Source organism: Enoplosus armatus, chromosome 15, assembly GCF_043641665.1.
Source record: "Enoplosus armatus isolate fEnoArm2 chromosome 15, fEnoArm2.hap1, whole genome shotgun sequence".
In the NCBI taxonomy this organism is placed as follows: domain Eukaryota; kingdom Metazoa; phylum Chordata; class Actinopteri; order Centrarchiformes; family Enoplosidae; genus Enoplosus; species Enoplosus armatus.
This window is the reverse complement of record NC_092194.1, coordinates 2419160-2444195: the sequence shown is the minus strand read 5'-3', so window position 1 is coordinate 2444195 and position 25036 is coordinate 2419160. Positions and strand designations below refer to the sequence as shown.

The window sequence follows — 25036 nt, the reverse complement described above, 5'->3', positions numbered from 1 at the left end:
ACCAACATCCCACGTGGCCACCAAAGCGTCTTTGATCAGGGTTGTATTGCGCCCAAATGTCCCTCCCCCACGCAACTGTTCACTTTGTAAATGAAGTGTACATGATGCAACATGATCATATTATGACATGCCGCTCGGGAAGTTACTACTGAGAAAATAGAATGGAACCATGGGAATGTGGAATGAAAGACTGCCAAACATGAAATGACAATCGGGGGACTGTTGAATGAAATTGAATATGCAGAATGGGCAAATCTGTTGTATCTGGGTGTATGCTAATAGGGTGCCTCCTGGAAATTAGCCTACACTGGCAAACGTTAAATAAATACATTGTCATCCATGAGCGTGATGACTGAATCTTATTTGCTTTCACATGCTAATGCCAAACATGTGACAAAGCAGAGAAACCCCCCCCCCCCGACCTCCAATGCTTTGATAAATGCAGGGGGTTAGGGGAATGTTCTGTTTTGCATGGATGCACTGCCCACTTTAGAAGTATTTACTATGTTTATAGTTGTCATTCTGACACACTTGGTTACCCTATGATGAGGCTAACATTACATCTCTGAAACAAAAGGTAGTGCCAGCGTGATGTCCTTATCATGTTTGAGTAAATACATCAGCTTTCTTCTGAATAATCCCGAAGCGACATGCCACGTATACTGTCATATCATATAATGCAATGCAGTGTAAGGTAATATATTACATAAATCAGCATATAAACAAATACAAGTCAGTGTTAAAGGGTAGGGCACTATACTATACTGTAGTTTACACTTATACCCCCTTATCTTTTTAATCCATGCTTGAAACTACCCAGGAAGTACTTACTCAGTAAGTTATCAAAGCGATAATTACAGCCCAACACCCTCGGGAACCTTCTCTTAAAAAATGACCTTCATTTAAAAAAAATATTAAAGAATATGTTGAGGCCAGAAATAGGGCTGCAGGTCTTCACCACCCACCTGAATAAAATGCCATAAATAGGAGAGAGGTCCCATTGAAATAGGTTGTAGTTTGCGTACATCTCCAAGAGAAACAAGTATGTGTTTTGTCCCTACAGGAAGTGAATCAAAGCAGTCACAAGACGTCGTTTCTCTATGATCACACTAATTCCAACAGTCCAGGAGTGACTTACCAGAACATAAAGTGGATTGTTACAGTACTACAGTCTGGCTGATTGATAGCCAATAACAGAATCTAACTTTAATCTGAAAGTGTAGATGACAGCAACAAGAACCTCAGTATCTGAGGTCTGGGGACACCTGGAAATCCTCACCTAGAAACTGCTATTTACCCAACAATAACCTTCGGTGCTAGTCAGAGTTTGAACTTTGAATCGACCTCCCAGGTTTTGCTGTGTTTGTAGACCCCTGGCGCTCAGTGGGGCTGGGTTATGGAGGGACAGGGAAGAGGGACTTTATAAAAGATCTGGGTAGAGGTGTTGTTGGTCAAGACTGAGAGGGCTGATGAACACAGAGGAAACCCTTTCATTTAGCCCATGATGGGTTACAGCAAGCTGTGTCTGTTACTGCTGCTGAGCAGCTACACGTTGGCTCGTAAGTAGGAATCCCTTTTGGTTCAAAGTAATTGGATTATACTAGTTTAGTTTACAAAAAAATAAAAAAATAAATTCCTAATGGGATTTTCATGTGGAGCTAATTATTTTGTGAGGTAGCCACTGTGTAAAGGCCTTTTTCTCAGCAGACATTTTGACTTTTGATGGCTCTGTTCCTGTCATGTGCCTCAGCAAGCCATGGCATTGTGACAGTGAGCCGCCAGGACCCAAAACACTGAAAATGGAATTCGGCCATTTACAGCTGTGCGTTTCCGTGTCCAAATGTCTTCTGTGAAAAAGGCCTATACACAGGTGCGACACTTCCAGGGTCCTTTTGCATGCTGCAACTAAATGGGACACAGCCATCATTGACGTTGAAATTAGAGAAAAAGGGTCTCTTTTTAGTCCTTACTTATGAACAACAATTCCCAGGAGGCAATGAGTTCATTATGAACACGCATAGGTGTTTGTTCAAGAGTGTTTTCACTGAACGTCTTGCCGGATAGCAATGATTCAGTTGCTGCTCAGTTTGCAGTTTAACAATTGTATATCCAGTGGATGTGTTGCGAAAGTACCCACTGACATTCAAGCAGTATGACAAAAACAGAGCAAGAACAACAGCAAAAAAAAACTGGGGGGACCCTGACCCTGACCAATCCCGCTGTATGTCTTTCGCTCATAAAAAAGTGTAAAATATTTCCTCTAATTCTAAGCCACAGGGTACTTAATTTGCGGTTGACAAACACTGCAAATTACTGCCTGAATGTTTTGGAAATTCTAATTGATAATGCTGATTAACCATATGCTTATTAATCACTTATCCTTGTTTTCCAGAGGACGGCAGCGACAATAAGGAACCAACGTCGGCATGTCTGTGTAAGTGGCTATCGACGCGTCAGATGCGTTCACATTGAGTGATCATCACTTAATCAAACAACCTTTCAACAGTCCTTTTCTGAAGGTTGCAATCGGGTTGTTTTCAGAAGCATTCTGTACTATGAACCAAACGAAAAAAGATCTGAAATAGATCTGAATCATGCGAAAGGTTCGTAGTGTACTTTTTAAAGAGTTGGAAAGGACTTTGTCTGTTCCTCTACGGGGCTGGACAGTGTGTGCAACTGGAAAGAGCTGAGTGTGTATGTGCATAGAGGGGGGGGGGTAAGTGGTACGTTTATTGCAAACAGGCACATTGACCTGCTCACAGGTCGATGGTGGCTGTGCTAAACTAATAAACACATGACCTGTTTTCTGGAGATAGCAGCAGGAGCCGATGGACTCCGTGCTGTTTGTTATTCGGTACAATAGCTGTTGTTCCCTGTTGGGAATGTCATTTAGCTGCCTCTGGGCCCAAAGGTCTGCTGCCAGGTATGAACTCACGATGCAGGAGGAACAGAACCAACCTGTAGGTTGAATGCAGGAACCTGACCTCATCTTGAAGTTTGAAACTTGATCTTTGTACATGAGGGACAAAGATCTTAGAGAGTCAATATAACAATGTGGTACCATTATCTTATTGCAGTGGCATCCAGATTCAAGGCCCATAAGAAATATGTGTACCAGTACACCACAGAGAGCAGAAATGGTGTGGTGGGCACTGCCAACCTGAGGAACGGCCCGAAAGTCTCTTGTCAGGTACATGACTGCTTGTGTGTCCCACTTTGTCAGTTCACTTGATAAATATAGGCCTTATCTGAGCTCCCTCCCCGTCTCTCCGCTGACCCTGTATCTTTAGGTCGAGATCGAAGTCCCCCAGACTTGCAAATTCATCATGCACACCAGGGACTGTGTTCTCAGTGAGGTGTCTGTCATGGATCCCCAGGGCCAGCCGGTCTACAGGCAGTCCCCCGGCTCTGAGGCCTTCCAGGCTGCCATGCAAAAGTTAGTGCAAAGCATTTTTCACATGATCTATATACACATGCAATAACATGATGTGTCTTTTGTAAGTTGACAAAACAAGTTAGATTTTTTTTTTTTTTTGGTGTCCATGTTCAGCTTTGACGAAGCAAAAATGGTAAAAGAAAAGAAAAGCCAACTTTAAACTCTACACAAGTTTAATCTCAGCCTGAGGCCCTGCAGGTTGCTGTTAGCTGTTCCAAAGTCTAGATTTCTTGATCACAACCAGACCTTTTCAGACACTGGAACTGAACATAAATCCTTCTGGTATAAACATAGAGTGAGTCTATGCTGAGTTTAATGGCTGATCATGTTTACTGCAAAATATTAATAAAGCCCCATTTCACACATACAGTCTATACCTGAAATGTTCTGGAACAATTCCTGCATGGGTTCATGTGTGAATGGGAGCAGAGATCCACATTCGGGGGCAATCTGTACCGCCAATTTCCTACCTCAAGGCCGAGTAACGTTTCAGGGAAAATGCCGGTACGGCTAAGTGGCCTCTTGTCTTCGTCCAGGAACCCTCTGAAGTTCACTGCGGAGGAGGTCACCAGCGTCCAGCTGTACCCCGAGACAGACGAGCCAGTCAACATCCTCAACATTAAGAGAGGGATCGTTTCGGCAGTCATGGTGCCTGTCACGGAGGATGAGCAGAACGGCCTCATGGTTAGTATCTTCTCACCACCCAAAGTGGCTTCTCTAAAAATGACAAGTCCCAACTACAGCATGACGGGCCTGTAGATGAAGACTCATCATATTAAACGTAAATTTAATGACTCCCTGAAAGTAAAGGCAGGTAAAAGGGCAGTCCGCCTGCACTTGCACGTGGCTTTGTCTCCTGTATTCTAAAGCTAATATTCGTGAGCTAAATCCCTCATCTGCATTTCTGCTTTCTTTTTCAGAGCACGGTGCATGGCCAGTGTTTAACAGACTACCTGGTGAATGCCAGGAGGGACATTGCCACTGACGTGACCCTGTCCCGAGATCTGTCCCAGTGTGACCAGTTCTACAGCAGGGAGCTAGCCAACAGCCCCTTGGCCTTGCTGCAAAAACTGGTAAGGAAACAACCTCTTGCCACTGAACTAATTGAAAATATAAGATTTTACATTTCATGGCACTATAATTTCTGCTAACCCTAAATTGGAAAGGTAGGTTTACAAAATCTTAAAGTTGGTAGCTTCTATGTGAAATGAAAAATAACTGTCTCAATCTGTGCGAACTTCCAATCATCATTCATGAAGTGTTGTACGTACATTATGTAAAATACTTTCCTTTGTCAGTCTAAAAGTCATTTTGGTGCATTGGCTGCCAAAGTAAGACTTGAAAGTCCCCATTAACATTAACACATGCAAACATGGTGGACTTTTGTTTCCAGCATCGCCCCATGTCTAAGATGATCAGGAGCACTCAAGACTGCAGCTACCAGTTTGACAACAAGGGAAAGCACATCACGACAGCCACGTGCACAGAAAAACACATCTACCTGCCCTTCTCCCATGAGTAAGTCATCATCTGAGCGCATATTCATGAGTGTATGTAGTGCTCTGTTCTGCCTTTTGCATCGTCTTCAAATCTGCCTTGCAGGGACAATGGAATGTCATCTGTGGTGACGCAGGATCTCAGCTTTCAAAGCTCCAAAAGGATCAACAACAGAGTATTTGGTGAGTGATCATTTCAAGCACGTCTGCTGTGCCTGACATGAATAGTTTAAGTTCACGTCTCTTATTGGGACATGCAAAATGAATGCTAAATATGTATGTACACAGATGTGAACCCCAGCCAGAGCAAGCCGCTCCACTTTGAAGACCCCGATGATAAAGCTCCAGTCCAGACAAAGGACACTGTTCTGAGCACCCTGCGGGACCTTGTGGCGTTGGCAGGCACAGACCAGGGTCAGAAGAGGACCAGCCTTTTCCATAAGCTGGTGTCCAGCCTGCGCGCCCTGAGGAACGAGACCCTGAGCCAGACGGTCGCTGAGATGTTGGAGGCATCAGGCTGGCTCACCTGGCAGGCCCTGTTCCAGTGTGGAACCGCGGAGTGCACCAGCGCCATCCTCCAGGCTATCAGGACGATTGATGGGGTGTCACTAGAGGTGGACGCTCTAGTCTATGGGCTGAGTCTGCTGGCTAACCCCGATGCCGCACGTGTCCGAGATATGCTCAGCATGGCTCAGTATAAAAAGAGCAAGGCAATCATGTATGCTCTCGCCAACACAGTCAAGAAGTAAGTAAAATAGATATTTATTGTCACATATTAAAAATGTAGAAGACCTGTTACATTTTGATAAAGTAACATTTATGTCCCATGTTAGCCAACTGGCTACAGGTTTGCTATATAACTGCTATAGGTGACCGCTAGAGGGAAACACTCTCAGATGAAACCTTTAAACGCAGTCTTTATCTTCTCTGTCTCTGGTCCACAGGTTCCATACAGGAGAGGTCACTCCAGTGGTCACAGAAGTGTCAGAGTTCATGGAAACACTTTTAAACGACTGCTCAGGAGAAAGCCTCGATTACGACTCTGACTTTCCCCCTGACCCTGAAGAGATGTCCTTCCTCGTGCTGAGGGTGCTGATGATCATTCAAGCATCTCAATTACTGTATTTCTGGATTCCGAGATGGGTCGGCTCTTGTCAGGGAATCTGGCTTAGGGGTACCGTGCCCCAAATTAATTCTGTTTTTTTTCCCCCAAATCTCCAGGTTGTTGGTGTCATGGGTCAAGCCATGCAAGCTGTCAGCCCTAGCCTGATTTCCTCTATCATGCGGTGCGCTAAGAAAACAGACATTCCATTATCAAACCAAAAGGCAGCAATACAGGCCTTTAGGTTGATGGATATCAATGATGAGGTACTTACACACACATTTGCTGCACAGTCATTGTAGGGTGATGGTGACCACAACATATATCATGGAATTTAATTGACAGCTTGACCTTTTTTTTTTTTTTTTTACAAATTCACATACAAGCAAAGGCACAAAAGAGCAACTCATTTCTAAAGTCTTCACTTGAAATGAGTTACTGGAATATTGTGAAAATGTACAGTACGCATGTTCTAATATTTATATAGTGGAATCCTTTGCAGTTCTTGCATGAACTAAGCACTGGCTACGACAAGCCAACGCAGTCATTTGTCATTTGGTTGACCACAGGTCAGAAACGTTCTCACAGAGGTGTACCAGGATGCTCAGAGCCCTGTTGAAAAGCGTGTAGCAGCCTACCTGATTCTGATGAAGAACCCAGACCCAGCCCTGGTTAGAGACATTGTGAACAACTTGGAGAACGTGAGGGAGGAGCAGCTCAAGAGCTTTGTGGTCTCCCACCTGAAAAACATCCGCAACTCCGATGAGCCACAAATGCAACAGTGAGTAATCAGCCAGCAACAATATTAGTTCACCAACAAAGACCATGCCAAAAAAACAAAAAGAGATACGAATGTTGAATAGTTTATTGCACATTGTGAATGAAGGACAGCCGAGACGATGCAGGAGAAATGGATCAAGGGTCCGGAGGGAGGGATGAGGGATAAAGGGATGAAGGGATGGAGGCTGAAGGGTGAGGGATTGCAGGATTTGGGTACAGGGGTGAAGGAATGAGGGGAAGGAGGGGGAGGGATATTAGGGATTTAGACTGAAGCATCTACAATGAGTAAAGGTGTTAATGGTGTTTCAAACACTACGGGGCATGGAAAATGAAAGGGACAGCCACCTTCTTCCTACTTGTAATCTCCTTTTGATTTGAGAGAGAAAATATAAATATTGTTGTTTAGGCACTGTGCTTACTAAAACCTTCTTTATTTTCCTTACTAAAGACTCTGGGAGCACATTGAGTTGGCCTTGGAAAACCAGCTATCACCCGCAAATGGCGGCATTTCACGTAACTACAAAATAGACTCTCCCTTGGGCTCAGTACAGAGCAACATTATCTTCGATGCCACGGACACCTTACCTAAGGAGGTGATGCTGGAGACCACTCTAAAAGTTTTTGACTACAATTATGACATCTTTGAGGTATATCTTCAACAGCACATTTGTTATATGCGGTGAAAACACGCTAGTTAGCTCTGTGAAGACTTTTAAACATTAAAAATCTCCCTTTCAAGGTCGGTGTTGAGGGGACGGGATTTGAACCAACAATTGACTCTCTCTTTGGAGAAAAGGGTTTCTTCCCCGACTCTGTCTCCAAAGTCATGTACTGGGCAGGTGACAAAGCCCACATGCTCAGAGAGGTTTTGAACCGAATCGCCCCCGACAGAGGCAGAATGAAGAGACAGGTGAGATGATTTTTGGACCCATCATACATATTGTGCTTGTTTACGCTACCACATGAATAAAACCCTGCCTGTCCAACTACATTTTACTTGGCATGGAGGCTTCTTTGCGCATGCATGGCCAGGAACTAACACATGCACTTGTAAATTAATATTTCTCCAGGTCCCACAGGATCTTCTGAAAGATATCACAAACAGTGTCCAGAAGCTTGTGGATGACGTGCGTTTCTCTCCTGCCCCCGAAGCCATAGCCTATCTTCGGCTTCTGGGAAATGAGATAGGATACATGAAGACCAGCGAAATGAGAAAGATGGCTGAGACTCTATTCATGTACTACCATGTTTTCATCAGGGTGCTGCCTATCAAGGTAAGATTTGTTGTTTCCTGACATAACCCTTTGCAAGAGAAAAACAACTGATGAACACATGCCTTTTTACACCCACAAAAAAGGAGTATGAATTCCCAAAAATGTCAAGGCACACTGCACACTACTGATCCACAACGCTGATAGTCTTCCTCTAACACATCAGATTTCTTTGGTGCTTTGAGCTGAATGCTAATGTCAGCATGCTAACATGATCACAATGACAATGCTAACATTCCGATGTAGTGTTTACTAGCATAGCACGTCAGCATCAGCCGAAGCTTATGGGAATGTCATTCGTTTTGCAGGTATTTGGTCATGAACCAAAGTACTGGACAAACTAAACATTTGACCTGATTATGGTACTCGAGACATCAGGGCATCGAATCATCTGGGGACCATAAATGTCTGTACAGAATATCGTAGCAATCTATCCAACAGCTGCAGAAATATTTCAGTCTGGACCATAGTGGTGGACAAGACCGACTGACCCTGGAGAAACATCGCTATCTTTGCTAAAAAATCAAGCAGTTAACATTAAGTTATAATGCTAAGGATTAGATTGTGTCCCACAATTTGATAGTGGACTCCCATGATGTCACTAGCCATGGTTTAAAGAGATTTCCGACTTAAAACAACCTGTTCTTGTTCTTTCCAAAAGGCCTTTTTGGCATTGACATCCAGCACTGAAAATGAAGTCTTTGCCCACTACATCTTCATGGAGAATGCCTTCTGTCTACCCACCGCCTCTGGCTTCCCTCTGAAGTTCTCAATGGCCGGTGTATTTGCACCTGGTGCCAAAGGAGGCCTGACTCACTCACCTGCTAAGGTAATGGTACGTTAGCTTCTCTTCATATTAGTTGACGTCGAATAAAATTACAATTTGTATATGTCCCCTGTGAATTGGTGTTTACAGCTATTCTGTTGTATCCTTCTCCTTGCAGACTGACTTGTCCTTCATGCCTTCAGTTGGGCTAGAATTTATCACCCAAATGGGTGTGCACATTCCAGACTATGTGGAGGCTGGGCTTGAGATGCACACTAACATGTACCACGAGAGTTCCCTCAAAGCTAAAGTCACCATGAGCAGAAACCAGATGAGACTGTCCATCCCTGCTCCTAAGTCAAACACTCAGTTGCTCAGTGTTAGGTCAGTGGCACAAAACTCTTTCAGTGGTTGCTCGGCGGTTGTTCTCTCTCAGTACTTCATGACTCTCCTCTCTCTTTTTGAAATACAGCAACAAGCTGCTGTCAGTCTCCTCAGGTCAAACAAAAATAGTGCCATCCCTGGTGGAGGACCGGACTGACTCAACTGACTGCCAGCCCCTATTTAGTGGTCTGAAATTCTGCACAATAATGCGTTACTCCAATGCTACTTCCATGGAACAGGCCCCGTATTACCCCCTAACCGGAGAAACCAGGTAAGAGGAAAGCACAATACAAAATATGATTTGAAACCCATTGGTTTCTTGATTGATTGAGTTTTTTGATTTAAGTAGTTTTTAGTAGACTTGGGTACCGAATGTGTAAACAGTTTCTGTGGTTGGGTGATATTTTATTTACCCTAATGTACTACTCAATGATTTTAAGTAACCAGATAGTTAACAAATTTTATTTAGATTGAATGAAAACTGTGTTGTTTTCTCAGGTTTGCGGTTGAAATACAGCCCACAGGGCAAGTTTCAGAGTACACTGCCACCATCTCTGATGAAACGCTCAGAGAGGGTAAAAAGGGTCGTCATAAAGTAGAGACTCTGAAGCTTACCTTGAAAGCAGAAGGTACTGTTATAAGAGAATATTTGTGTATGCGTGTGTGGGTGTGTGTGTACATGTATTACTCATGTTGTGGGGACATAAATCTGTTTACACAGTCATATTTCGGGGACTCACCTTCCTTTTGGGGACAAATCGCAAGTACCCATGAAGTACATCATTAAATTTTAGGGTGAAGACTTGGTTTACAGTTAGGGTTTAGGTTAAGGTTAGGGTCAGGCAGGATATTGTTGTGGATGTTCCACTGCTGGCTGGTATGAAGGAGAACGACGTTGGCCCGCGGCACCTGGGGAGCGTCGCCCGGTCTGCCGTTCCTTGTCACCGTGGTGTGGTAGCACTTCCTCACCCTCTTTCCCCTGTGAATCCATCACAGTGCCATCAATGACAGGGTGTAGCGCTGCACCCCAGTTCCATCGCTCCCCTCTACGGTCTTACTACCCTCTTGCCACCTTTTTAGTTTTCCTCCAGTTGCCGGTCATCTGCTGGCTTCCGGGGAGTGATCCTTCCCTCCCTCCAGCTACACCATTGGTTACTGTAATTACCTTGTTCACCAGGGATTGGCTCAGTCAAATGTCTATTAACACAAGGGAATTGTGTGCAGGTGCAGGGGATTAGTAACAAGAATTTGTCAGAGCCAAAGACAGACAGGGTTTTGTGAAACTGTCCCTGGGGATAAATACTGACTAATGAGTTTCATTTCTGCTGTTACTAGGTGACGATTCAACAGAGGCCACGGCATCTCTGAAATACAACCGCAATAAGAACATTCTCACCGCTGAGGTTGTCATTCCCGACTATGATGTGGAAGCAGGCATCAAGCTGGCTGTAACTGACAGTGATGCTAAAGGAAAGAAGATGCAAGGTATCACCATTGATGTTACCAACAGGAACATTCCACAGTTGACTCTGGTTGGACGCACAAGGTACATGGTTCTATAAACAAACCTTCAATCCTTCCCTGATCATAGACAATGCCGAAGTTTCAGCTGTGCTGCATGATTTCTTGGGTTTCTTGAGACTATTTCTTTTTAGCAGGGAATGAGACCGAAACCGAGTTGTAGTCTTACCAACCTACATGTCCTTGTTTTAAATGTAGACTTAACATGATGAAGGATGCCATGCTGCAACTCCAGATGGTCATTCCCTCTCTGAAAACTGAAGCCTCTGTCACTGCGACCCTGAGGAAAGATGAGGTTGTGTTCATCGACTTAGAGACTGACATCAACCTCCCTGAGACATCCTACCAACAGAAAGCTTCCCTCAAATACGGTAACCCTCCGCCATCACTAACATCTTCAACACAGAGGCCAGATTTAGAACAGAACATTTGTATATTTGCATTTGGATTTTCTCTTTTCAGATGATGACAAGTGTGAACTGGAACTGAAATCGGACCTGAATTCAGAGATTCAGAAACTGATCCCAAATGCAGAGGATCATCACAGGCAGCTACAACAACTCATAGATCATATTCTGGACCAGAAAGTGGCAAAGACTGATATGAAACTGCGCCACATAGTCACCAAAGGAATTGAGGTAGAGCTTTGACATTTGACACTATAATTGTAACCTTCTTCAAGAAGCTTTTGTTTTCAGTCCAACTGGTCTTTCTGTTTGTCTGTTATTTAGCATGATATTTCAAAAAAATAAAGAATTCTGGTAAAATGTTAGCTCATGGGCACACTGACTAGTTTTCGGTGTGGACAGTGCCACCATGTGGGCGTTTTTATTTATTTAGCATTGCACTTAATTTAAAGAAAAGAGGATCAAAATCAATGCAGCAGAACCAGAGATATATGTCATTTTTATTAAAAACATACTTCTTCCTTGTAAAAAAAAAAACAGACTCAAGTGTGTTATGCTAGTAGCAGCTAATGTAGCCTGGAGCATCTAGCCTGAGCGAAGGTGAGGAACGAGCTATAGAAGTCAATTAGACTTCTCTCTAACTCCACACCCCCAGATGTCTTTCATTTTCAGACATTTCCAGTAGTCTTGAGCCCCAACCGACACTGACTCGAGCGTTTTCAATTCATCAGACTTCATGCAGCTCCCTCTGGAGCCCATAAGGCTTTATACACATTTTTTCACATATGCTGTAATTCTCTCGAAGACCAGTAAACAGACTTGATGTGTGAAATCCTTGGAGTTCCCCTTTAATTCAACAAATTTGGTAGACAACATGATCTTAAAAAAAGCTGATGAATCATAAATTGATGGTTTTACACAAATTAAGTTCCTAACAGATAAATAAAGTTTTTTTGATTGATATGATTGATCTGGGATTTTGACTGTAGGTGGTGTTGCAGGATCATGCCAGATCTAAATGGTCATGAGTCTAACTCTTGGGAAATGTACACATCCTTTCACAAATCAATATTGAATACAATACAGAATATGGCTTTTCTACAAGAATCACTATTTTGGGTCTATTTTGATTCCGGATCCAGGTGCAGGTTAAAACCTTCTAAACGTTCTCTGTTGGTAAATGAACAAATTCAGAGTATTGTAGTAGTGAAATGTGAATTTTTCTTCATCTCACCCTGAAGGCAGGTAACATATGGCTGGACAAACTGACAGCACGAGTCCCCTATCTTACGAACCTGCGAAGTAAGAGGAGCATCTCAGATCTCACCTTGCCGGCCCTGCCTGAGAAACTCTTCCTGCAGTCGTAAGTGTTTAATATAGAGTTTAAGAATATAACTTGCTGATTACTGGCCACAGGGGTTAAATTGGGATTTGTTACGTGGGAAGGCTCTGTGCAGTGTTTCCCACGTGATTTTGTGAGACTGTGCTGGGTGGACTGGGAAAATTTTGTATATATTTTTAAATGCATCGATCTGGTGCACTTTGAGAGCAAAATGAAGAGGCTTGATCTTGTATAGATATGATTGGTATAGCCCTTTACTCCATGTCCACCTGTTGTTGGGCCTCACCTTGTGTATAAATTGGACAGAAACTGTATAATCGACTCCCAGCTTTTTATTCAGCTATTTAAGGAACAAGTGAGGCCCAGAATTTAGAGGGCTGTGCCTATACTCATAGAATCGGTTACAGTATGTAACTAACGGTTTATATTACATAGGCTTCCACCCTCTAAGGCTATTGCTAATGGGAATCAGAAGCAACATATTGTCTATGCCTCACTGGGTCCATCCAGTACCAAAAGTACAAACACACCCGGACAGCTCCGGCCCAACTTGACCACTGATTGGGAATAAACCCAAGCTCAATAGTTCAGCCATACTAGTTGCTCTGTCCTCTAATTCCCTAGCTCTGTACAGTTTGTTATTTTCAGATGCAAAGACCAAAATTAGAATGCTATTGATATCTATTTTTTTTTTTTACCTCAACAGTGACAGCTTGTTCCGATACCAGTTCAACAAGGATAAGATGTCCATCTCGCTTCCTCTTCCACTTGGAGGCAAAAAGTCAGAAGAACTGAACATCCCAACCACTCTGTCTGTTCCCCTCATAGATTTGCCAGAGATAGGCTTATATATCCCTGCCAATAACTATCCACTGCCATCATTCACCGTACCGCCTTCTTTGGATTTCACTGTCCCCCTTCTCGGTCTGGCTGAAGCATCCTGCAAGATCAACAGCAACTTCTACAGTTGGGAAGGATCCATCTCTGGGGGCAACAACTCCGTCGATGTCCCAAGCTACATTGCACAGTACAAGGCCATGGCCCAATCACCTTTCAACCTGCTGTCATACAAGCTTGAAGGTAAGCATCCTCCTAAAACGTTGATTTTTAATAGTTAATAAATAATAATGTTGGCTTTCGTTAAAGTCGCTCAGAATAAGTGGCATGGCGATTGAAATTTTGAAGACTTTGTGCATATTACTGAAAATTCTGTTTTTGTGAAATTGAGCGTCTTCTATCTGTAAAATGTTGATCTGGAGCACACGGTTACGGTAAGAGCTTTAAATGAGGTGCAGCAACCAACGTTTCGACATGAAGCATGTGTTTATCAGATCTTATTTTTCATCTTTGCTTGTGTTGTTGCAGATACTGATAATGTCGTCATTTCTTTCTGTCTGTTCCAAGGAACCGGGATGATGTCAGGAAGAGCTGATGATAATCTCAAGTATTTTGTAAATAGTTCCTTCAGCCACAGCCTCATTGACACAAGCTTCAGTGTCTTAGAAACGTTAAGAGTAACAAACAAACTGAATGCAGGGGCCAACTATAAGATTGAAGCCTCTAGTCCAGTAGGCCTGCAAGCCTCTCTCTACTACTCTGCTCAGTCAACTTCCACTCTAGATTCGGATGAAGTCTCAGGAGATGGCACCGTGGACGGATCACTTACAATAGGTTCATTCTACACCAATACCTCCTACACCCACAGCTACAATGTGCGCCCACTAGATAGAGAAGGAAGAGGAGAGTCCACCCTGCACTTCAACACGCCATTCATCCAAGTTCACAACATGATCCACGGAGTCTACGCAAACTCTGAGTTGAACATTGTGTCCAAAACCAATGCCCAAAAGGACATCCTCAAGCACGTAGCAGAGCTCAAGTATAAAGATGCACAACTGACCCTAAAATGCAACGCTGTTGCCACAGCCATGGGTAAATCAGTCAACAACAAAGTTGAGCTTGGTGTGTCCAGCCATATGGGCATCCTCAGAATTGAGTCACAGGCAGATGATGACAGAAACAGGGCATACTCACTCATAACAGGATCCCTGGATTCAAATGGGCTTGAGCTAAACTCTGAAGGTTCACTCACCTTTGACACAGGTCACCGTGGATTTCACAAAGCTTCTGTTATGGTTGGCAGAAATGGTCTGACTACAAGTGGAACTAACAGCATTCAGTGCAGCCCTGTCACCGTGGAGAATATCTTCAGTGGCGCCATAGACAGCAATGGAGCAACCCTGTCCTCCAGTACCAAAGCGATGGCTGAGGAGAGCAGAGGAGAGCTGAACATCGAGGGTAAAATCACAGCTGCGGAAGCCTCTTTGTATGGTGTCCTCAAGGGTTATGCACGCGATGCAACCACAAGAAACAACATGAATATCGTACTGAACCGAAGGGCCATGACCTTTACCAGCAACACCATGGGAACGTTGAATCAGATGAATACAGAAAATAGCCACACACTGACCCTCACTCTATGGACCCTAGCCCTCCGCTCCAAAACTAACAACTTCATCTGTGAAGATATTTACTACAAGCAAGACACCAAGGTTGACATGAAGCCATTTGTTATGTCATTTGATATGACAAACGACCTCAAGTTTTATGATATCAGTTTGAACAATGAAGGCCACGTTAAGCTTGAGCCAATTAAGGTGGATCTGAGTGGAAGTATGAAAGGAGCTTATGGAGAAGAACACAACATTAAACATACCTATGAACTTAACTATGGTGAGATGGCTGGTGCAATGAAATACATCACGTCTGGAAATATAATGGATGCCCGGGTAAGTCACAACTGTGAATTTGAGTTTGCTGGGCTTTCCTCAAAGTCAATCTGTGAAGCACGGATCAATTCTGAGCCTCTGCATTTTGACAGCACCATTCGCACCATGGCACTGCCTTTCAGCCTCACTGTTGATGCTCTTGTCAACGGCGATGGAACAATCAATCTATATGGGAAGCACACCGGACAGATGTACAGCAAGTTGTTGGTTAAAGCTGAGCCCCTAGCTCTTGCATACTCACATGACAGCATGGTGTCAACCACGCAAACGCTTCCAAGTGGGGAGACCTCCACTAATTTAGACAACACATTCAATGGCCTCCTGACACCAAGTGACCAATCTCTGACCTGGAAAGTAAAATCTAAACTGAACAACCATGCTTATAACCAGGACATCAATACGTATAATAATCCTGAGAAAATTGGATTTGAGTTTTCCGGAGTACTGTCAACAGACATTGTCAGCAAATTGAGCAGAGACAAGAGATCACTACCAGAAACACAAGAATTCAGTGTGTCTGGTTTCCTCCAGTATGACAAGAACAGTGATTGCCATATAATTGAGATCCCGTTCATCGAGAGCTTTCCTTCTGCTTTTGAGCAGCTCAAGGACACACTTGTAAAAGCCTTGGAAACGCTTCAACAGTTCATCAACGATTTAGATATTAATCAGCTAACCACTGACTTTAGAGCCAAATTAGATCGACTACCAATGCAACTGAGTGACTTAAAGCAAGCAATAGACTTGGAGAACAAAGTGAGTCAAATAAAAGCAAAACTCGATTATTTGATCAATGAATTTGCCGTAACAATGGATGACTTGGAGGTTACGATGAACAACTTGAGAGTGAACTTGGAGAATACAGTGATTGACATTGCCACCCAAATTAGACACGCCATCCTCATAGTTGAAGACTATGTCAAGGCCGGACACCTTGCTGACAAGATAACAAATGTACTTTCACAGATTGGAAATCAGCTTCGGGCCTTTGATGAGAAGTATAGAATCAAGCAGTCACTCGTTAAAGCACTTGATGCCATGGAGGACATCCTCAGACAGATTGATTTACAGAAGCTCACAGAGAGCAGTGCCGCGTGGCTGCAAGACATTGATTCTAAATATGGAATCTTGGAGAAAATCAAAGACAAACTGTCTGAAGTGAAACAGGCCATTGAGAACTTTGACGTCTACATGTTTTTCCAAGATGTAAAGGATTACCTTCTCTCAATTGATTTTGCCATGTATGTTGAGCAGCTATCATATAAAATACCCTCTTCAGAGATAGCAAAAGTGATTGAATCTATGAATGAAGTTATTGTCAACTGGATTGACGAATATGAAACCCCCCACAAACTTAATGCAGTGTATTCTTACATTAGGGATCTATTTTTAAGATACGATCTCGATGATAAATTTAAAGAATTAATGGATCAGATAGTGATTCTCATCAAGGAGTTCAAGATTGAAGAGGCTGTACAGTCAATGGTAGATGCTCTGAAATCTATCAACTTTGAATTTGCTTATGATAAGGTGTTGCAATTTCTGCACAGTGTGACAAGCCAGCTCAGAGCAATCGACTTCAAGGAAAGCGTTGATTACCTTAATGAACGCATTTCGTCAACGCTCAAGTCAATGAAGGAATTTGACTACAGTGCATTTGTTGACGAGGCCAACAACAAGATTACGGAATTAACAACCTATATCAACGAGCAGATTAAAATATACGAAATTGTGCAAAAAATTGAGGCAGTTAGGGATTTCTTCAGAGAGATCCAAAGTTCCATCTTCACATATTTGGACAAACTCAAAAACACAAAGGTGGCTGACACTCTACAGAAACTGAAAGATGTGATAAAGACTACATTTTACAATGACATCATGATGAAAGTGCAGGATATCCTTGAGGACATGAGACAACGAATCCTTGACATGGATATCAGAGACGAAATGTACACTTACCTTAAAAGAGCAAGTGAATCCTACAGCAATATTGTTGCCTACATTTCTGTGCAGTTTAACCGACTGATAGAAATGATGAGAAAAGTGTCGAACGACAACAAGTACCTCACCCAGATAAAACAAGCCATAGACGGAGTTCTGGGCGCACTGAAAGGAGCTGAGATTGAAGTTCCCACTTTTACTGTACCTCTCACTGACCTTGTCATTCCAGCATTTACAATCAACTTGGACAAACTGCAGGAGATCAGCATCCCAGCTCAAATTTCCATCCCTGCGTTCACCATCCTCAACTCCTACACGATTCCTGCCTTTATCATAGACTTTGATGAGATCAAAGCAAATATAGTTGCAATCATCGATGACATCAGAGAATATGAGATCCAAATGCCTGACCCTGAGGAAATCTTTGGTGACCTAAAAGTTCTCTACTTATCTGAACTACCAGATCTCACCTTCCCCGAAATAACTCTTTCAGAAATAAAATTTCCAGCAATCAACATCCCCAAATTAAATCTGAAGGACTTTGAAATCACAATGCTTCCAATTCCAGAGATCAAATTGCCTGAGGTTCCCAGTGACATTTGTATCCCAGTTTTCAGCAAACTCCATGGAGAATTTCGGGTGAAATCCCCACAGTACACTCTTGTAACTACGGGGAAGATTGAGAACTCAACGTCCATACAAAAAAACCCACAGTTTACAGCCACTATTTCTTCTCATGCCAAATCATCCATTGAGCCCCTGGAATACACATTTGAAGCCACTGCTCAGTTGGAAGCTCCCAGAATGAAGAAGTTGTTATTCCTAGAAACAGTGAAAGCTACACATATGGCCTTCTCCATTGATCATGAAGGGTCCTTGACACTCACTGACTCTTCTGCTGAGGCTTCTGCTAAGACTACTACCAAGGCCACAACCCACATGTACACGGCAGACTTGGTCAACAATATGACACTTACATTGAAGAGAGGAATCTCTGCAGCCATGGACACAACTTACAACCACAACTTGGACATCCCATCAATTGAAACTTCAAGTCAGGCATCAATGAAACAGAACATAGCGGCCACAATTGAACCTGGCAGAATTACTGTGACTGATGAAACTACTGGTTATGGAAAGTGGTCCGTTCAAGACTACACTGATGAAGGCGCACACGAAAGCAAGGTAGAATTCAACATCGATTTTAGCACTGCCAAGTTAACTTTTGTAGGAGAAACGGACTGTAAGGCCTTGAAATTGAAGCAAACACTGATTGCTGAATCAGTGATCTTAAGCTATATCACTGTTGAGGCAAGATGTGAAACTGAAGTTCCATCTGTCAAGAAGAGTGTAATGGTTTTAAACGGAGAGGCTCACATTGGGGACTTGAAAGTTGCACTGACAGCCTCTCAGGACACTGAATTCACTGGAAGTCTGATTGGATCCATGGCCAACTCGTTGGAATTCAAGGCCCATCCATTTGAAATTGTGCTCGATGTTAAGAATAAAGTAAACTCAAAGATTTTCTTCCCCCTGAAACTCACTGGTAAAGTGGATCTCCAGCATGATTTTGGTGTCATACTAAACTCTGACAAGCAGCGTGCTTGTTGGTTTGCTCTGGCAAGATTCAACCAGTATAAATACAATCACAACTTTACAGCAGAAAACAATGAAATGGACATTTTCTTTCACTCATCAGCTAATGGAGAGGCTAATTTGGACTTTTTGACTGTTTCTCTCACAATCCCAGAGATAATCATACCTTATTTCGAAATTAAAACGCCTGAGGTCAGAGATCTCTCTCTGTGGGAAAATGCTGGATTCAAAACCTTACTTACCACTCCCCAACAGTCATTTGATATGAACCTGAAACTTAATTACTACAAGAACCCTGATACGCACAGCTTTGAATTATACCTTGAACCAATCTACAGTGCAATCAGTGACAATGCCAACATCGTCCGTGCTCAGTTTGAACAATGTAGAGACAAAGTGGTTGCACTTCTGAAAGATTCGTACAACCAAGCAAAGTCACAGTATATCAAACACAAAATTGACACTTCCAGCCTGCCTCCAAGAATTTTCACTGTCCCTGGGTACAAAATACCAATATTGAATATTGAGGTTTCTGCTTTCAGGGCTGAGATGCCGGCCTTTAGCTACTTTGTTCCCAAGGAGGTCAGCACACCAAGCTTCAAAGTTCCAGCACTGGGTTTTTCTGTGCCATCCTATACCCTTGTGCTGCCATCTTTGGAGTTGCCTGCCATTCATGTTCCAGAAACTTTAAGTGAAATAAAGCTGCCCACTTTAACACTACCAGCCATTCAGAACAACATTGTCATCCCAGCCATGGGTAACTTAACTTTTGACCTCTCCTTCAAATCTACTGTGATTACCTTAAGTGCTAATTTTGGCCTTTACAAACAGTCAGACATTGTTGCTCGGTTCGGTGCTTCCTCAACATCTGTGTTTGACATTTTGAATGGAAATATTGATGGCACCACCAGTCTGACAAGGAAGAGAGGAATAAAACTGGCCACTACTGTATCCCTGGAGCATAACAATATGGAAGCAAACCATGAATGTGCTGTTAGTCTCACCAAAAGGATCATGGAAGCTTCTATAGCCAACACTGCAAAAATCAATCTACCCTTCCTCAATCTGGAATTGAATCAGGAACTCACCGGAAATACCAAGACCAAGCCAACTGTTGCATCCAAGAAAAAACTAAAATACATGTTTAACATTCCTCTGATTGAGTCGGTAGGCAAAGGAAACCTTGATATGAACTGGGCACTGGAAGCACTTTCATCCTACGTGTCACTGGAGACCTCTATGCAAGGGAAGTCAGACATAACGATAATGGATAGCTGTAACTTTGCTGGAGACCTAGAAAATGAGGCCAGTTTCTATCTTAATGCCAATGGCCTGCGTTCAACTGTCAGGACTGCCTTAAACTCAAACATTGACAAACAGGAGAAGCAAAAACGAAGCTCAAACAATAACATCTTTCAGTTTGACTTGAATAGTAACTTGGCTCTTGATGTCTCCTTGCGACGAATGTTTGCCACGGTTGATTACACGAGTAACAACAATGTCGATTTTGCATCTTTCAACACAAATGGAAAGCACATTGTTAAAGGAGAGCTAGATTTTGTTCCTCTAACAACCTTCAAGACCACATTGAACATTGATGCAAGTCAGCCAAGTAGTTTGGGTCATGCTGGACTCATTCAGAGCATCACCTTTGCCGTCAGCTCAGAGAAGCAGTCTTTCATCTGGAGTGGTAAGGAACATCTAGCGTCTCTCATCCATGCTTGTGATTTACTCGTGTCCAATGATGAATCTGAAGTACGCATGGACTTGACGGGATCAATAGAAGGCCACGTAGCTTTCTTGAAGTCAGTTAAGCTTCCTGTATATCAGAAGACCCTCTGGGATGTGCTCAAGTTTTATCAGCTCACAAATATGGACGACTTACAATTCCTTAACATTTCTTCCAGCATTTTATACACAAAGACCATGGATGGCCAGGAGTATACAATACCATCTACACTATTTGAAAATGGCGTGACTTTTAGCATCCCTGAGATTAGCATAGCAGTGCCTTCTTGGGTAAAAACAATTCCAATACGATTTGAAAATCCTGGTGTCCCTGATCATCTCACTCTTCCCCCTGTAATCTCAGTTCCAGCTTTTGATGTGCCATTTACCAACTTGCATGTGGGACCCTTTACAGTTGATCCTAAGAATCTTAACATCCCTAAGGTGATCACCACCACAGCCTTTGAAATCATGCTGCCTGGCTTGCCAATAATGTCAGTGCCCAGTTACGATGTTAAAACAGAGTATCTACAGGGGAAAATGTCATTCCTTTCGTTCAAGATGCCACAGTATGATATCACAGTCTCATCTTTCGCGCTACCAAAATCCTTTACCATTGGGGAGCACACCATCAGCTTAAATGAAATAACACGCCAGATTTCAAACTTGGAACTTCCAACCATCGTCATTCCGGAGCAAAAAATTGACATCCCAGAAATCGCCCTCCATCTGCCTTCAAGTGTCTTTATCCCAGCTTTTGGAGCCCTCAGTGCCACTCTGAAGGTTTCCTCCCCTATTTATAATGTGTCAACAACTGCCAACCTGGAGAAAAAGGACTCTAGCCTTGTGACTTCGCTGAATTCCATCTGTACTTCTACAATGATCTTTTTGGAATATGACCTCTCTGGTAAGACTGGCGCACAATCTGCTTTACTTTATTTGATGAGACAATTTTGCTTAAAGTTACAAGATCTATCTGAAACATTTCATTATTTTGCTTATGTCCCCTCAGCCAGTACAACCATTGAATTTGATAATGGTGTAATCAGTCTGAATGGGAGGTGCAACTTCATTCACAATGATGTAAATGTCGACTGGCAACATATTTTTGCACAAAACCGGAGGTAAGTGTATACAGTATGCTTTGTGCTTCTTCAAATTCTAATTAGATTGGAAATCTAGATTTGTTTGCTTCATTTCATCTCTATGGAAGTCAATTTCTGCCAGTGAAACAAAAGATGAAAAGTCTTAAAAGTCCTGTTCTTTTACTGGTGGAAACAGGCTTTAATATATTTCAATTTAGAAATCCCTCAGTATTTGAGGGAATACCTGGAACGTCTTCAAGCGTCTGAGGTCTCTGCCTTTCTTTTCTCACCACTGGGTCAGTATGCAGCACCCAGGTCAGGCCCTTCATGAACTTGAAGCTATCTACCCTCTCCACCGAGGATATTAAGGGGGGCCTACTTCGTCTTCGTGTAATCTGTCGTAGTTCTTAGTCCTTGCCACATGCTTCTGAGATTGCCCTCCTGGAATTGTAGTTCCACTTCCTTCCTGTTGTCCCTTTTTGCTTCATTTACTGCTCTTCTTACATTGTAGGCTGCTCCTCTATAATTGTCCATAATGCCAGACTGCAGCCCAAAGTCGTAGGCTGCAGTGTGTGTGTGTGTGTGTGTGTTTAAGGCATATCGGGTGGTTCAAGTAATGGTCTCTGTTTGTGGAAGGATTTAACTGTAGTTTGGGGGAAAAGTTGTTTTACAAATGAAATCCACCACAGACTCAGTGAATCCATTGATTGTCATTAATGATGTCGATGGTGGGGTCCTGGAACGTCCGTCATGTAGCGCAGACCGTAGGACCATTTCCTGACCTCTCGCGTCACGGGGGGGTATGCGTCGTAGTTTGTCTACTTCCTCCACCCTCTGGACTGAAGGAGGGTCAACCCTGATTTGCACGTAGCCCGGGAAAACCAAAACAGATTGCAGTCAGATTTGGAATCTGGCCGACATAGAGGAGTATACATTGCGTGTGAATGAAAGTGTTTTAAATCGTATCTGGATCTGAAAATGGGTCCACAGAGACCTCTTAGTTTAGGTTTGAAATTATTGGCTAAGACCCCCCGGTTAGGAGAGCTGTCAGAGCTACTCTGAGGAAAACATTAGTAAGAGTCCGTACCTTAGGTAGGAGATATGATCAGTGTTGTTCGCTAATGTGTGATGCTTTTTAAGGTGCTGCCCTTGGTTGAAGAAGATAAATTGACTTACTGTAATGTTTTTTTCCTCAGGATGAAGCGCCAAACCCTTCCGGCTGATTCGATGTGAGTTTTTTACCCAAAGGATGACTTTCTGCACTGTTGTCAAAATAATTCTAGGGAATGAGTCGACCGAAGATGCACTAGAAAAATACCTCTGCTGACAGCTGCTTCTCTGTTTTAAAGGGAGTCTCATCATACTCTCAATGTTGACATCACCAGCCGAACATTTGTTGACGTGGCGGTTCGCTTTGCTTCCCGTAAAGATGGAATCTCTGCATCTATGTCGTCTCCATCCTTTGGCTTCCTTGGATTGCATTTTCAGCGGAAGTCTATGTCACAGTTGTATGGAAAGCTGTTTAGTCGCTACCTGGTAAGACACACTTTAAGCTCTTTTGTTGGCATTTTTCTTGTCAACATTTTAGAATCTACAGATGGACTGATACTTTGGAGTGCAACTTGACACTGTTTTAACTATTATTCTACTCAATTTCTCACCTCAACTCCAGTCTACTCCTGAAAAGGATACTGATGTCTTCACTGCTAAAGCCACACTGAGAAACTCTCAGAAGTTGATCTTGCAGACGTCATGGAATTTGGACTTCCTCCATGATGTGATTGAGGGGACCAAGGACAGGATTCCTGCTATGAACGATGCTGTGCTCAAGTTCATTAACAGGTATCACACCGCCCACTTTGGCTTCGATCTCAACCGTGGTGGCATAAACTTGAAAAACACTGTTTTCAATCTCGTAGACACAGCCTATTTTGAGGGTCCTATGTCTTTTAACACACTGCAGAATTCAATCAAACACCTCGGTGATCAAGGAATAGACATGTATAGGAAGGCCTCTGATAGCTTGATGTCCATGAGTGAGCAGGATGTTGCTCACGAGGCTAGGGTAGTCTTGAGACAAATTGAAGACAAGATTAAAGTTTTGCTAGATGCAGTGACACAGTTCTTGAGTGACACAAAATTTACATTGCCCGGATCTGAAGAGAAGCTCTCGGGCCTGGAGATGTCCCTGCGAGCTCGTCGGTCTGTATCAAGAGCCATTACCAGGGCAAGCCAAAGGCTTGCTAGCCTCGTGGAGAAGATTTCTAGATACATCAGGGAAATAGAGTTCACCATACCTGGAACTAATGTTGTTGTGAATGGAAATGAGATCATGGATAGATTGAAGTCTTCTACGATATCTGTATATCGTCAGCTAAGACATTCAGTGCACAGGGGGTTCAATTTGCTTCACAGCACAGTTAATGACCTCTTCCAGGTGATTGCTGAAAAAGGCAAGAATATCATCGCCGACCTAAACGCTAAAAATGTGGAAATTTCTTATCAAGTAAATGCCATCTATGCAGACCTTCTGCAGTCTTTAAATCAACATATTGAGGAGGCAAAGAGATGTGTGGCTGATTATAAAGACTTGCTGAAACTGAATATTCAAGAGGCTTATAATGCTTTAAGCATGGAGCATGTAAATAACAAGGCCAAGGAGTTTATCAGTATTTTGCAATCCCATCTCTATGGAGGACTTAATGAAAGCGTAGATCTAATGAGGAGGACATCCCAGAGCACAGCACCGTACATTAAAGTGAGCGACAAAAAGATGGACATTGAAATTCCTTTACCCTTCCTTTGGAAGTCTTTCAGCGAATGGCCGACGCAGTCCAGGCAGTGAATCATGCCTGGTTTCATTATGGCTGACGAAATGTATGTGTCTGTGTGGAAAAAATGACTTATTGTGTGACGCGAAATAAAAATGTGTTTTAAGGTGTTTTAACTCACATAAAATATACACGCGTTTTTGTGACGTATGTGAGATTTCTTTAAATTTGACGATTTATTCAATTGTGACCCCGCCAATGTTTCACATGTAAGTTACTGATGGTGTTCAATTAAACAATACTGAGTACTGATTTTTGTATTGTGTGTCGTGCTGTCTCCACATTTCCTCATTACATCAATAAACCAGAAACCTTTGGATATACAGTATATGAAAGTATTGGTAGTAGCAAAGGGAGACATTTGTCCTAAAGACAGTGGTGAGACATTGGTTGATACGTAATTTCAAATGTACGAGATATTGTAATTTTGAAATTACTCATTCTCTTTGCTTGCTTTCAGTGTTTTCCCGATACTCTGGTAAAAAATTAAATGCGCACGTTTAAGTCAGTGACAAAACAGCAATAGTTTTAATTTTTTTACTTCAATAGCACAATCATTCA

At 42.8% G+C, this 25036-nt stretch overlaps 1 protein-coding gene across 1 annotated transcript; it reads left to right on the top strand.

The window, feature by feature from the left end:
• Window positions 1-1504: 1504 nt before the first annotated feature.
• Window positions 1505-24489, top strand: apoba (apolipoprotein Ba). Its single transcript, XM_070920596.1, has 30 exons — window positions 1505-1563; window positions 2403-2434; window positions 3078-3190; window positions 3291-3436; window positions 3973-4120; window positions 4357-4509; window positions 4830-4954; window positions 5039-5115; window positions 5221-5677; window positions 5877-6021; window positions 6154-6300; window positions 6604-6815; window positions 7263-7461; window positions 7554-7724; window positions 7885-8088; window positions 8747-8920; window positions 9030-9235; window positions 9324-9506; window positions 9734-9864; window positions 10571-10781; window positions 10955-11127; window positions 11219-11394; window positions 12405-12526; window positions 13212-13585; window positions 13910-20636; window positions 20739-21466; window positions 21572-21683; window positions 22841-22873; window positions 22994-23180; window positions 23317-24489. The coding sequence occupies exons 1-30, from the start codon at window positions 1505-1507 to the stop codon at window positions 24487-24489; spliced, it is 13098 nt and encodes a 4365-aa protein (XP_070776697.1).
• The last annotated feature ends 547 nt before the right edge of the window (window positions 24490-25036 follow it).

Excerpts from the sequence above, each read along its gene's own strand:
- apoba (XM_070920596.1), top strand. The coding sequence starts at position 1,505 with ATGGGTTACAGCAAGCTGTGTCTGTTACTGCTGCTGAGCAGCTACACG. Across the intron at positions 5,116-5,220 it reads GATCAACAACAGAGTATTTG|ATGTGAACCCCAGCCAGAGC; the intron begins GTGAGTGATCAT and ends GTATGTACACAG. Across the intron at positions 23,181-23,316 it reads AGCTGTTTAGTCGCTACCTG|TCTACTCCTGAAAAGGATAC; the intron begins GTAAGACACACT and ends CCTCAACTCCAG.